This window comes from Sinohyriopsis cumingii, chromosome 2 (assembly GCF_028554795.1).
Source record: "Sinohyriopsis cumingii isolate HCF-2022 chromosome 2, ASM2855479v2, whole genome shotgun sequence".
NCBI classification, from domain to species: domain Eukaryota; kingdom Metazoa; phylum Mollusca; class Bivalvia; order Unionida; family Unionidae; genus Sinohyriopsis; species Sinohyriopsis cumingii.
Window position 1 is genome coordinate 98,756,159 of NC_142962.1, and position 16,258 is coordinate 98,772,416.

The 16,258-nt window shown below is 35.3% G+C and overlaps 1 protein-coding gene across 1 annotated transcript in view; it reads left to right on the plus strand.

Annotated features, from left to right (window-relative positions):
* The window catches only part of LOC149805455 (uncharacterized), a 270,060-nt gene that overhangs the window by 7,455 nt on the left and 246,347 nt on the right, over window positions 1–16,258 (plus strand). The window contains exon 3 of the mRNA XM_089934230.1: window positions 7,230–7,346. Within this exon, the coding sequence (XP_089790356.1) occupies window positions 7,230–7,346 (117 nt within the window). The remainder of the gene's footprint in view (window positions 1–7,229; window positions 7,347–16,258) is intronic.

Here is a 16,258-nt window from a genome sequence, read left to right on the forward strand (position 1 = left end):
ATTTTATGCAACAGGAAACATTTATTTGCTTTTGTTTAGCACTTTTTCACACCAGGGTTACAAGGGAAAATATTCTTTGACTAAATGAGTCACCCTTTAAAAATTATTATTTTTATTATTATTATTATTATTATTATAATATCTATTATTATTATTACTTCCTGGTTTTATCCTGTTACAGTAACATATACCAGTAGTTAAATTAAAAAACTGCTATCATTCCCAAAGCCTGGAGGAAGTTACATGTGCCTGATTAGTGTATTGTTAAAAACATGTACTTGAGCCATTGTAATATGACTGGGTGTGGTCAGTAGATAAGCAGCATTTACACACCTCATTCCCCACACCCCATGATGTTCCCCTTTTAATGTTTTTGGTCAGCCATGGTCAATCTGTAGAATTGCTAATGGCTAGACATTGGTAAACAGGCATGAATCCAGTGTGATTGATAACCAAGTTAATCTTTCTCAGATGTAATGAATTCAAAGGATCTGATGATCTTTGGGATGTGTATGTAAGAAGTTTTATTTGTCTGATGCTTGGAAAGTGTGGATGTCAGTGCAAGTTCACATGACCTGAAAATGCACAGTTTTCCAATTGAAAATAAGTAATCTTTTCATATAAGCCTATAATTTTGTTTACTTGAAATTCAAATTATATAAAAAGAAAATATAGTAATTCACATTTTATGATAAGATAATATAGCATGTTTTCTTCGAAGCATTTGATATACCTGGAAACAAAAAAACAGTTGGTACACTTCACATTGTCCAATATTATTGTGCACAAATGTGTCCCTACTGAGATGAACACAGTTGGCAGACTTGATATTGTCCAATATCATTGTACACGTGCCCATACATGAACACAGCTGGCAGACTTGACATTGTCCAATATCATTGTACACACGTGCCCATACTCACATGAACACAGCTGGCAGACTTGACATTGTCCAATATCATTGTACACATGTGCCCATACTCACATGAACACAGCTGGCAGACTTGACATTGTCCAGTATCATTGTACACATGTGCCCATACTCACATAACACAGCTGGCAGACTTGACATTGTCCAATATCATTGTACACATGTGCCCATACTCACATGAACACAGCTGGCAGACTTGACATTGTCCAATATCATTGTACACATGTGCCCATACTCACATGAACACAGCTGGCAGACTTGACATTGTCCAGTATCATTGTACACATGTGCCCATACTCACATAACACATCTGGCAGACTTGACATTGTCCAATATCATTGTACACATGTGCCCATACATGAACACAGCTGCCAGACTTGACATTGTCCAATATCATTGTACACATGTGCCCATACATGAACACAACTGGCAGACTTGACATTGTCCAATATCATTGTACACATGTGCCCATACATGAACACAACTGGCAGACTTGACATTGTCCAATATCATTGTACACATGTGCCCATACTCACATAACACAGCTGGCAGACTTGACGTTGTCCAATATCATTGTACACATGTGCCCATACTCACATGAACACAGCTGGCAGTCTTGACATTGTCCAGTATCATTGTACACATGTGCCCATACTCACATAACACATCTGGCAGACTTGACATTGTCCAGTATCATTGTATACATGTGCCCATACATGAACACAGCTGCCAGACTTGACATTGTCCAATATCATTGTACACATGTGCCCATACATGAACACAACTGGCAGACTTGACATTGTCCAATATCATTGTACACATGTGCCCATACTCACATGAACACAGCTGGCAGACTTGACATTGTCCAGTATCATTGTACACATGTGCCCATACTCACATGAACACAGCTGGCAGACTTGACATTGTCCAGTATCATTGTACACATGTGCCCATACTCACATAACACAGCTGGCAGACTTGACATTGTCCAATATCATTGTACACGTGTGCTCTTACTCACATGAACACAGCTGGCAGACTTGACATTGTTCAATATCATTATTGCACACATGTACTCGTACATAAACACAATTTCGTAGACTTGATATTGTCCATGTTCATCATTGCACACACATGCCCATACACTCATGAACACAGCTGTCAGACTTGACATTGCCCAGTATTATGACTGTAAACTATGTGCCATACTCTCATGAACACAGTCTATAGACTTGACATTGTCCGATATCATCATTGCATACATGTGTGCCCATACTCACATGAACACAAACACACAGATATTAAATTAAAACAATATATTTCAAGTTGTTTTTTTACCTGTTGAATATTTTCTTAATTAGATTCCATCTTGGCTGCTCTTGATATTTCAGTGGGTGGGGTGGGGGTTGAAGTTAATACCAAGTTTATTTGTGTCCATCTTGATACTCATTTGAGACAGGATGGTAACTGTTGTTCAAACTTTCCCAAAGATCTTGTTGAGTTTTCCTTGGCATAAAAAATAATTTTTCTTCATCTGCAAACATGCTGGGTGTTGTTGCTATGTTTACTTAAGTTGTACAATCCAGAGTAACTAACATTGATATGGTGTTTAAAATGTGTGCAAAAAGATAAAATGCATCCCCTTTCTGCTGTTTTTTTAACAAAGTCAAGTTCCATCTAGGAGTTCTGAAATTTATTTTCGCCCTGCTCAGCTCGTGTGAAATGGTTCTCTTTTCTTATATCACAACTGCATTTCAGTATTTCGCCTTAAAAATGAGCTTTCTTGTACACCATTCCAAGTATCAAAATAATTTTGTTTTGTGTTTTATATATGGAGTGAAATCTGACTTCAAAGAATTGTTGCTGCTGGCCACAAACTTGCCAATGTCTTTAATATACAGTAGATGGCTTTCCAGTAAGCATTCTCATTTATGATAGTGATCAATAATAACTTTTGTTTTTCAAAATGCATCTCTATAATTTGCACTTATGGTAATTGCGATGAATTGGATTGTTCCACTTACTGTTCTTACCTGTTCCAATTAGCCTAATGGGCTGTCCAACAGCAGTGTTCAAAGGACTTGACACACCATCATCCTAGCTATATTCAGCTAATTAAATAATCTGTGGAATTGTGGTTCTGCCTTACTTTTAATTGACACCATGATTATCGACTGTATAAACTGCCCTGATGATAGTCTTACATGGACTCTTAGCTGGACTCTTTACTGTTGATACAGACTATATGCTTCAGACACATATAATGGTGGTCAAGAAAATGTTTTTTTCTAAGATATTAAAAATCGTGTTTGTGAAAACATGACCATGAATGTGTGTGTGTTAGAGGGGATGGATTGGGAGTAAAAAATAATGTTTTTAGTGTTATGGCAGGTATGTCCTTGTTTTAATGGTATTTAAATTGGTTGCAATGCAAATATAAATCTTGGAAATAAAGCTTTCTCAAAGTTTGAGTTGGACTATACTGTCGAATCATTAATATATAATGACAATAATGATAAAAATAATGACTGCTAATTCAGTTTATGTGATTTTGACTAGGGCAAAACACATTTTTCAAAAGATTGTAGAACACCTGTAAAAATAAGTTGGCAAAAATCTTTCATTTTTGAGGAAATGGACTTGTGATGAAAATTACATTATTGCTAATAAAAGGCAAACAAATTGACAGAAGTTGAGCTTGGAATATGTAAATTTTATTAAGTAATGAAACTGACACTTTCTTCCAGGTGTGTCTTTAATTTCCAGAATAGATCATGTTTGAAAGATCACTTTAAATTTAAACAGCAATTGTGTGTATGTTCTGTTCAACACTATTTATCAAAGATATCATCAAACAAATTGCTTTTCAGTTCCTTTGACTCTATATTATCAAGAGAGCCATCAAGCAAATAATCGTAGTGAATAATTCAGACATGAGTAACATCCATGCAGAGAAGGATTCAGTCTTAACTCTATTGACACATGATACAAATCCTAATAGAAATTAATTACGGACTTAATGGTATATTTTATTGACAGATTTCGTGTTAAAATCGTGACCTTGCCCACCTGATCACACCATTCTATAAATGGTGCAAGAAGTGTTGAAAATAAATTGCATGACTTTTCTTCACCCATGCCCAATTAGGGTAATTCAAAACTTTGTGAGCATTCTTCTAGTTTGACTCAATTAAGACTTGTCCAAGAGGGAATTAAAATTATTAGCAGCTGAGTAGATTAAAAGTTTAACATTTACTTTGTGCAGCGCACTTGATTTATTCCATCCTGGATGAAATGAAGGGTAAAAATGTTGACTGTTGTAGCATTCATTTGAAGTTCTTGCTTTGAAACCATCTTAAGTTTTTAAAAGTTAGTGAAGATTTATTTTTTGCATGACAATCTTGAATAACCGTACAGTTATTCTAGATTGTCATGCAAAAAATAAATCTTCAAAAACCAAGTTGGGAGATTGAATCTGAAAACACGCAGATTGGGACCTACCATCGGGAAGTTATTTGAGGCATATTTAAGCATCGTTTTCACCAAATATTCACGGATTTTTGGTCCGATACATGTGAAATTCTCAAAAGACATGCCGTTTCTCCCTGTGGAATGTGTTTCCCCTCCCCCCCTTTCCCCAGTGTGCCTCCATTTCATATTCTGGTCAGCTGTGCCCAAACTGCACAATAGCTAAAGGTTTGACTCAAGCTTCTTTGACATACTTCAAAGAAACCCTGTTCTACAGTGAGTGAAAGCACTAATAATTGATTGACAAATAAACATTGCCTTTTTTTGTTATAACTTGCAATGCCTAAAATGCGTGTGAATTTATGTTAACAGTTCAAATGTGCTCCCAAGGTACCATACATGTGATAACCATTTCCCACATTTTATATCCCACCTTATTTCCTTATTGTTAACTTTCTTTCGTGGTCCCTTTGAATGTCTCCACTCCAAATCCATGATTGTATGTACAAATTAAACAGTCAAAAAGGTTTGTGACATTGGCGAAGCCCAGGACATTCCCTGACTGTATTTGCATATTTTATACAACCAAATTGACCCAAATACAGTAATACCTTGTGCATTCGCGTTTATGGATTTGCGAATTCACGGATTCGCGAAATTTTCATTGGTACCCTCTATGTACATGTTTTCTTTATTTTATTGAATTGTACCTTCGTTTTGTGACTTCTGTGACATATGAAGTTTACCTAGTTTACCTTCCTGACAATGACAAAGAAAACATCAGTCATTAAGTTTACAGTCCCATTCGTTACTTGGTTTTACCTTACTGTGAGTGCAAAAGAAAACGGCAGGCAATGAATTAGTATAGGGGTAATATTAGTATACCGTACTGTAAATGCGCTAGTGTGGCAAATACCCATTAGGCGATACTGTACTCTATTTTTACGTCAACCATTTATTTCTCTTTTTAAGGGTAATGTATTAAGCTAACTTTTAAATGAAATTAAAGTGCTTTGGGAGCATGATTTGGGTCATATTTAGGGTTTAAACCCTAGAAATAAGCATTTATTAGCATTTTTAGTGACTTGTACCAAACATTCGCGATTCCTTCTGATCAGCGACTGGTTCTGGAACCTAACCTCGTGAATGTTCGAGGTATTACTGTACTTTGGGAAAGTTTTCATTGCATTATGGTTAAGCAAGACAATTTAATTTTAAGCATTGAGTCCAAAGTTGTTCACGTATTGCCTGCTATTATTTTCATAGGGACACATTCCAATTGTTTTGTTCATGTTCATAATGGTAGTACTTGATAACTAGGAGAACACTTGCACAAACAGAACCTTAATCAAACACATTCTTTCTTAGTCTGGTCACTGAGAAGTAGGATGCATTTCGAAAGGCTTGATTAACATCCAGATTATTAAGACCCAGCCTGGCACTGAAATTTATACATTGTTCACAAAATAGCCCATCAGATTAAGAAAGTTGAAATTTGTATCATGATAGGGAGTAAAATACCCAGTTGACCTTATCAAGAGCTCTGAAATACATTTCAAATGACAGATAAGTTTGGTGTCAAATAAATGTGCACCCCTAGTTGTGTTAGACCCCTTATAATGTCCAAAAATCAGATAGTCCAATGCCTAGGGCCATCTATCTGTATTTACTGGTAAGTCAGGCCCTTTTTTGTATTTCAAAAGAATTGCCTGTTGACCTGTCCAGAAAAGTGTTATCTAATTTGCCAGAAAGAAACTTTGAGCCTCAGGCTCAATGATTCTTTCAGGCAAATTAGATAACACTTTTATATACCCTGTATGTTACAGGTGTTGGGTATGTTATAGACCTACACTGTATGTGATAGACTTACATTGTACGTGATAGGTGTTGATGTATGTGATAGACCTACACTGTGTGTGATAGGTGTTGATGTTTGTGAAAGACCTACATTGTATGTGACAGGTGTTGATGTATGTGATAGACCTACACTGTGTGTGATAGGTGTTGATGAATGTGATAGACCTACATTGTATGTGACAGGTGTTGATGTATGTGATAGACCTACATTGTATGTGACAGGTGTTGGGTATGTGATAGGCCAACACTGTGACATGTCTTCATGTATATGATAGACTTACATTGTATGTGGCAGGTATTGGTGTATGCCATAGACCTACACTGTATGTAACAGATGTTGTGTATATTATAGGCCTACACTGTATTTGACAGGTGTTGGGTTTGTGATAGACCTACATTGTATGTAACAGGTGTTGATATATATGATGGATCTACATGTGATAGACCTACACTGTATGTGACAGTGTTGGGTATGTGATAGGCTTACACTGTATGTGACAGGTGTTTGGTATGGTATAGACCTGCACTGTATGTGACAGTGTTGGGTATGTAATAGGCTTGTATGTGACAGGTGTTGGGTATGTTATAGACCTGTACTGTATGTGACATGGACATGTGTTGGGTATGTATTAGGCCTACAATGTATGTGACAAGTCTTGATGTATGTAAGAGACATACATTGTATGTGACAGGTGTTGGTGTATGCCATAGACCGGCACTTTATGTAACAGATATTGGGTATATAAAAGGCCTACACTATATGATAGGAGTTGGGTTTGTTATAGACCTACAGTGTGTGTGATAGGTGTTGGTGTATGTGATATAAGTAGGTATATTTAACGTAGGTCCATTTGATAGGGATTTGTATTTGTTACACATATATGGGATATGTGATAGGATAGGTGTATGTAACAGTGATAATCATAGGGTCATGACATTGTGACACTATTACTTTCGATTTTTCATCTTTCAGCTCTTTGGTCTTCCTGATATTGGTGACAGCCGTGAGCGAATCAAGCACTTCACTTTTGACCACTGTTACAACTCAGCATGCAGTGTAGAAGATCCAGCTTATGCCTCTCAGGAACTGGTATGGACGACCTAATTTTTATCATGTCTTTTCTTTTACTATCTTATGATGTTGTTTATCCACCCATCTGTTTACTATTTTGTTTCTGTACAATCACTTGAGTTCTCCACCATTTACAGTTTTTGCAGACTTTGTGAATGACTATGGCTCAGGATAAGGAAGAAACTACTCAATACTGAACCATGTTTTTGGGGGAGGGTAGAAGCATGTTGAGTTTTGCTTAAAAAATTCAAAGCTCAAAGTCACTTTTTTTGAAAGAAGTTAAATGGCTTCTGCATATCAGTATTAATTCTACATCACATACCTTGAATAAAACTTTCCGGATGACTTGTCCTTTGGGTATAAAAGAAGCTATTGATTTTGGGGTCAAATGGTCTAAGTTATCTAATTGTTGGAATTGGTTTTTACATAATAACTTTAGTTCTAGACCACATACCTTGACCAAAGTTTGGGTTGGGCTTACATTTAAGGTATGGAGTGTGTGTGTATGTGATTTGGATTTTTTAATGTAGCTTTAACAATTATTCAGTCATATCGCTATGATATTTGCAGTGTGTCAGTTTATAGTGATGCCTAGCACTGGGGCATCATGACGCAGCATGATGTCCCACCCAGTCTCATTATCCATACACCACGTCAACCATTCATAACATTAACCTCTTAATGCTTAACCTTTTAATCAGAATGTGGCAAGTCTTTGGTATGATTCAGTCGGGGATCGAACCCACGTCCTCTCGCATCCAAGGCCTAGGCCACTGGAATGGTCCTTTTTAAGGTATGGATTAGGTTTTTTGATTTGGGAAGCCCAAAAAGTTTGAAAGATCAGGATTATCGTGTCAGAAAGAAGAAAGTTTTGCAGAATTGTTGTGATAGAGTAAGTTCCTTGATGAAACATGGTGGATGGCTTGCATTTAAGGTTAGAAAGAAACCAATGTATTCTGGGCTCAAAAGGTGAAAGGTCACAGTCAGGGTACATCAGATAAGAAAGTAGTGGTATCTGCTTAGCAAATTTAATTCAGGAACAGGAAAATATACATTAATCAAAGGTCAAGGTAATTTATACCCATTGGTCAATAACAATCTGATTAAACTCAGATCTCCACTGTCCTACATGAAGGTCTGACAACAACTGCTTAGGGGTCATGTTCTGGTGACCTTTGAATTTGCCAATGGATATGCAGCTTTAAAAAATTTGAAAGTGAATCAAATCATTTGGTACACATTCATGGTCTTCATCCACACTACTTACCGGTAGTCTCAGCATGAAAAAAAAGACCTCATTTGATTGGCTGATAAAATTAGCGATTATGGTAATAACATAGGTTATCAGAAGATGACCCCTAAGCAGTCACTGTCAGATCTTCATGTATAACAGTGGAGATCTGTTTAATCAGAATGTGGTAAATCTTCAGGTCCAACTAGTGCCTACATTGAGGACTACTAAACATGGTATGGGCATATAATGTTCCATTCATATGTGGCCCTTTTTTTTGTTATTGCGGCAAATATAATTTTTTTTACTGTATCTAATTAGGGTGTGTTTGGACTAATTCTGTTCAAGGGGAGTCATAAGGGTGTGCCTTATTACAAGTGCAATCGCCTTAAACAGGCAAAAGTTCTACATCAGAGCTAGTCATCCAAAACATGGGATCCATTGCTATGATGGATCATGTTATACTGAGATACTTGTAGAGTTAATGATATATACATGGTCCTAAAATTACATTGTTAAATATTGTATTTAGCCATATACAGTATGCTTGATGTGAGCATAAACTAGGACTTGTGCACAGTGAACATAAAAATTTCTATTTCTGCTAGTGATTGTGCTTATCTGTATTAGAATTGTGATTGTGCATATCTGTATTAGAATTGTGATTGTACATATTTGTATTAGAATTTTGATTGTGCATATCTGTTTTAGAATTGTGGTTCTCTTAAAGTATTTGAAGACCCAAGACATTCTCGATGGAAATCGTCTGTCCTCTCATCCTGAGTTAAAATTGGCTGCGATAAGCAAGATTTTACTACTTACTCATCTCTTCTCTGAGTATATACAGATTCACTTCAAAATAAACCTATGTGCATGTTACACATTTAACAAGGGCAGAAGTTCATCAGTGCTACACATCTGATGTATCAGTTATTGATTACTTTAATTTTCCATTCCTGTTATCAGTCAAGAACATGTTGCAAAGGAAGCCGATATTGTTGTTTATACAGGTTCCAGCCCCAAAAGTTGATATTAACATTGGTTCAAATTATGAAAAAATTCTGAGTGAAGTCACTGTCTTAAAACCTCTTGTAATCATCGGTCCATTATATAAATATGTAGTAACAAACATGGCTTGTTTTCTAAATCAAGAAATTGGTATCTCAAACTTAGCTCTCTTTTTTATAGTGGTCTTCATGTTTACGGTGACACTTTTTGGTAATCTGGGCATCATTTTAATACGGAAAAGTTGTCCTTTTCAATGAGCTGTCACACCTGTTTATGAGTTAAGACCTGTGATAAGTTAAGATCCAGAGAATGCCAAAATTGTGTGCTTTTTTAAAACAGTGTTCTTTTTAAGCATTATTGATACATTCTTATGTGAAAGCAATGAGACCAGCATAAATTTCTTTAAATGTGTAATTACTTTGCAGAAGAAAATGTTGCCAGCTTAGCATTTTAAAGACTAATTTGAAGTGTCTGCACTGATTCCCACCAACATCAGCTGATTGGTCATAACTTAATTTGAGTAATGATGCAATAATCTTCAAGTTTTAATATGAGCTTCTTTGAGAGTGACAGGTGTAAGGTGAAGTTGTTGGCATTTGTATCATGCACAGTAGAGTGAATGTTGGCATACTTTTATGTTACTTTCATGTATTGTAACTGGACATTTTATTTGGATATTGTACTTGTGGAAATTTTACATGATCTAAGCACTCAGCTAACTATAATGACTGCTCCTATGTGCTCAAAACATTAGCCTGTGTTAGTCTAAAGTACTCTATCTTTAGCAGTTATTGAAATAGGGAAGAACAAAATTTGCGACTAGATAATACAAGCTCCTGAAAGAGCAATGAATTAATTACAAAAAATGTATAATGTAAAAAGAAAATATCAGCTCTTTTTTTCCCCAAATACCTCCAAAGTCCAGTAGTTGTTTTGATAGATGCGCATCTGAAGTATGGCCAAGCTATACACTCTATAACCCAAATGACACCCATCAGTCATACACCAAAACAGAGGGAATTAATAGTTATTTTAACAGTACCAAAAGATAGCCAGTGTAACCAGTGAGGAAATTTTCCTTTTTGCCATCTTGATAAGAGTTTTCTTCCATATCTCTTGTCGCATGCTGAAATCTTTGTGCTCATAATTACTATTACAAATTTCTGGAACATATATTGACAGTAAAGACTTTCTGTGATCATGTGACTGTGAAAATGGCTTTTGTATGACAAGCATAACTCTTTTTTAAATTGCTAATTCAGAGGATAATAACCTAAAAGTAATCACTGAATTATACTGTGATTGGTAGTAATAAGAAAACACATTGATAGATTATTTTGGATTACTAAAGATCTCAAACAGCATAAGACAATTAACAATACTTGGATTCTTCAGCAGGGGTTGATTTGGCTTTAGATATTGTATTCCAGTTTGTCTTGATGGATTACATGTGATCAGAAGTAATTTGAATTATATGCGATGAGAAGTAATTTTGAAAGGATTACAGATAATGGATTATGCTTGCATCATTCCTTGCTTAAGAGCTCAATTGGCATAAAACTGATCTGTTTGTTTTCTGGTATTTAAAGTTTGTCAAGATGTGTTATCTTCCAATGTTAAATGACGAAGTCTAAGCAACTGACATATTGCACAAAATTCAGCTATGAATGGAAACAGGAATTTTATTGTTTGGAATCAAGTTCAAAGGGACATTGAAAAGGACATTCTGCCATTCCTGTAAAGCTAGTTTTAAGAAGAACTTCTCAGATTCAACCCAGATGAGATAGCACCAGTTATGAGCAGTTCTGGCAGGTGGTCAGCAACCTTAATCTAGCCACAGCCTGGAAAAAAATATAAACTTCTTTGTGTGGACTAAGTTGACCTCACTGTTCTTTTACATGTATGGACTGTTCTAGAGCTTGATCTGCCCAACCAGTTCTGCACCTGTATTATTGTGACTAAATTGGGGTCAAGGTTGAATGCATATTGTACATGAGATTGGCATCCTGATGGACAGAAGTAATCCTGATAAATTCTGACAAATTTAAGCCAGTAACAATGAGTTCCAATTCATTCACAGCAGTATGTGCTCTCGATTTGCATTAAAGGGTTTAGAAAGAATTTCTGTTGACACTTTGTTCAAGTGATATAGAGGGGATAAAAATTGAGAAAAAAAAGATATATTCTGCATGTCATGATGTGTGGTGAAGTAACCAAGACAGCAACATGAATTCACCTTAGTTATGCAAGGACTAGACGATCCTGAGTGAAAAGATTTTAGTTCACTTTGACTTTGTGTGTCAGAATCTTTTGATCTATTACTCTTGATTGCTTGAGTGAAAAGATTTTAGTTCACTTTGACTTTTGTGAGGCCTTGTGTCAAAAGCTTTTGATCTATTGCTTGAGTGAATTTGTTTTAGTTCATTTTGACTTTGTGAGGTCTTGTGTCAGAAGCTTTTGATCTATTGCTCTTGATAGCTTGAGTGAATTCTTTTTGGTTCATTTTGACTTTGTGAGGAATTGTGTCAGAAGCTTTTGATCTGTTGCTCTTGATAGCTTGCGTAAATTATTTTTAGTTCATTTTGACTTTGTGAGGCCTTGTGTCAGAAGCTTTTGATCTATTGCTCTTGATAGCTTGCGTAAATTATTTTTAGTTCATTTTGACTTTGTGAGGCCTTGTGTCAGAAGCTTTTGATCTAATGCTCGTGAATTAGCTTGAGTGAAAGGATTTTCGATCGGTAATACAGGTGACCTTGGGACTTATGATGGGATGTCACAGTAATGAAATACTAAGGAAAATCCTGTCCTGTACATAGATGGACATACCATTGATATATGAAGCCAGATGTTTACTCATTTTGCTTGCAAGGCATAAGTGATACCAATATAACAATGTTTTTTATGCACTCTCAACTCGATACAACAGATTATGTCATCTTTTTCTGCTCAATTTATTTGAAGCTATCTAATAGATCAACAGCTTTAGACATAAGGTCACACAAAAACAAACGGATCTAAAATCTTTTCACTTGAGGTATTCAGAGTAGTGGTTCCCAGCCTTTAAGTATGAGGCCCCATTCTTCTTAACTTCATGGACACCTACATGTTAATACAGTAGTTGTACATTTAGGTTCCTTGGAATGACCCTGGGTGGCCACTGCCCACTGGTTGGGAACCACTTGCTCCTGAACAGTTGATCAACAGCTTTAGACACAAGGTCTCATAAAATCAAACTTATCAAAAATCTTTTACTCAAGCTGCATGTATATAGAGCAGTAGATCAACAGCTTTAAACACAAGGCAAAGGAAGAAATTCTCTTATGAAGTTCGGTCCAAACGCAAACTGTATAGACCTAGATATGCCATCACACAATACATACACATATTTGGGTCTGTGCAGTTTGTTAGGAGTAATCAATAGAGGAAACAATATAGGTCCTGATTTGCTGGCACATTATGCATACATCATTATCACATTCATTGGCATCAATAGATCTTTTAATTTCCAGCATTATATGCTTTGACTTCGTAATTGTTGAGTCAGACTACAGCATTGCTTTCTACAATTTCCTTTTCTGCTACCATTACTGTGTCCACTATTCACAGGGCTTTCCCGATCAGCTGGGAGCAGGGTGATTTGACTGGCTACTTTTACTTTACACCCAGCTCCCATTGTGGGAGGTCCCCCCAACCCCCATCCTTCTTTGGCAACTCACCCATCAACTTTAAATCTAATGGAAGGCCCATTGTTCACAGAAGAAAATTGTGTCAAATGATCCTTTAATATTTCTATAATGCTGGAAAAGTGAATATTTATTGCAGAAATTGAAACATCCATGATTGAAATGCTGATCATCAGCCTCCCATCTTGTGAGCCTACCATACTGTGATTTTAATTCTCCATCCTTTAGTAACAGTTCCCCTCTACAACATATTAATTTTGTAACTTTGAGTCTGCATTTTATCTCTTGTATACTAATTTAGAAATAAATCACGTACTGGTTTCAATGAAGATTTCATCCTCTGTTTACATATTATATCATTTATCCACCATGTGCTCTTGATTAGGCCAAAAATAAATATGTTTCTGAATGGCTGACCTTCCTAGCAACTGTTCCACACAGGGTAAACTTTTTTTATTCAATAAATTTTTTTTTCTCGAAATTCATTTGTGCATCTAATTGTGCCAATTTTGCACAGTACTTGAAACTCATAGCACATTATATATACAGTACTAATCATTATATTATATTTAATGTTTAAAAAGAAGAAGAAAAAACTACCTACCTATTGTAAATTTAAAACCAGTGCAAAAATTGGAGAGAAAAAAAATTGGTATGGTCTTAGTGCCCAAGTCAATTAGAATTATTTAAGACATTTCTATCAGTGAAATTGATAGTGTTTTGATTAGAGATGTGCAGAATTACTGGTATGGTAGTACATACCATGGTACTTTTCCACTACACTGGTACATTGGTAGTTTCTGTTAATATGGCATGTATGGAAATTCAATAGTAATCTTGTTATGAATTTAATGATTTCTAACAGCATGATTTTAGTTTCCATGTCAAAATAATTCCAAAAATTATATATTTATTACAAATTAGTTATATTTGTCATAAATTAATCTTAAACATGACAAAATTAATTATATTTATTAAATTTTCATCACATTTTTGACACATTGACATGTATTGTATATACAAACTTGGTGGCCAAATGGGATGTTGTGAATGATGTTCAAAGTCCAACTTCTGGAAAACTTTTGGATTAAATAAAACGAAGCCTACACTATTAATTTTCAGTTATTTACTAGCACATATTTTTGTGGAAAGTACATTTATTTCTTTATAGGACCAAGAATTATCCAAAGTTTGTTTTCATTTGATTACTTGTTGTCTGCTTCAGTTTTATGTGTTTTCTCTAGTCCACTAAATATTTTCACATTTGCTTAGTCAGTGTATTTGTTTTATATTTACAGGCCTTCTCTAATAAATATCTTGCATAGGTGTTGGCATCCCACTCAAAGTTTCCCTACCCATTATATCAATAGTGTGGCTAGTAAATCATGGGCTTCAATATCACCACTTACCACTGTTTCAACAGGCTCTCTAACATCATTACAATGTGTTTTACAGGGTGTCAGTGCAAGCTGAATCATCCCACTGCATTGTTGAAATGACATCTTATGCCACAGCTAACATAAATATTCCTCTGCTGTATCATGCTGACCATTTAATTTTCTGGGGGGGGGGGGCTGCAATTTTCTTTTGAGCCAGCGCATTTGTTTTTTCTTCTATCTCAAGGTAATGTTTTTTTCTTCAAATAATACAATGGATAAATTATGGTGTTTGATTTAGAATAAATCAGCAAGATTTTTTTTTCTCCATCAAGCTATTTGAGACTATGGTTGGTCCCTAATATAATTATGGCATATTGTGGTATGTATGTTCAGAAATACTGCATTACTGAATATTTATTGATACACATCTCTACATATGATTCTTTTGCAATGTGCATACTCTGTTCAGTAATCTTGCATGGGATGTGCTTGATTTTAAGTCTAAAGTCAACCATACGGTTTTTGCATCTTTATTTTCTTGTCTTTTTTATATACCCTGTAGGCATCATGGAGGGAACTGTAAGTCGCTATAGATCAACCATGTATGTATGTATGCGAGAGGAATTTTTTTGTCTGCAGGATAATAAAATCATTGATTTTGAACAGGACTAGAAGTTGGTTATTGGAATCGTTCTGGCCTTACATAATAATTATATTACCGTTTGAAGTGCAACATTTCTGAATTGTATGTATTGACACATAACATGCAAAAATGTATATGCACCTTTTGAAGATGACCTCAAACACAAAGAGCTTGCATTGTGTTTATTTAATAAAAACCTGTTCTGACTGTTTACAGAGAGATGTTACTTGTATAGTGCTAATATTTCGTACTCCTTTGAACTTTGTGTGTATCCCTCTTATCGGACTGTTATAGGTGACCACCCTTTGTGTCACAAGTATTAAAAGCCCTAATTTCACATCATGGGGTCCCAGGATAAAATTCAATGACAGTTTTCCACAAGAGAGGGATAATTCATTAGATTTAATACTACTTTCTGTTTTGTGTGTTAGAGTAATGATTAATTGATACTAAATATAATCAGCTGTATGATTGACTTGTCATTTGAGAGAAATAGATTTTATTGATTGGAAAATCAGGGTCTTTAGCCTACACACCTGTTGACATACATGTGTGTCAGAGCAGACATTACAACACCTGTTCATTAGCATAACATTTTTAACAAAGTCAAGTTATTCTTTTAAACCTGATACAAAAATCTGGATTATTAAACAGCATAAGGATATCATTTCACGATGATTTAAGAAACAATATTAATTAGTCTTATATTAAAAGATATATATATATATATATATATATATATATATATATATATATATATATATATATATATATATATATATATATATATATTATAAAGCAGTGTTCATTCCTGAAAAAGAATAAGTGGGGTCCAAGGTCCCCTATGAAGTCAGATAGCATGATCATTTAGAAAAAAGGTCACAAATATCATTACCTGTAAGGCTGTTTCTTGTTAAAGAAAAATGTACATAATGATCAGACTGACCCAGTAACCCCCCCCCCCCCCATAATGAGCATTCAGTTCT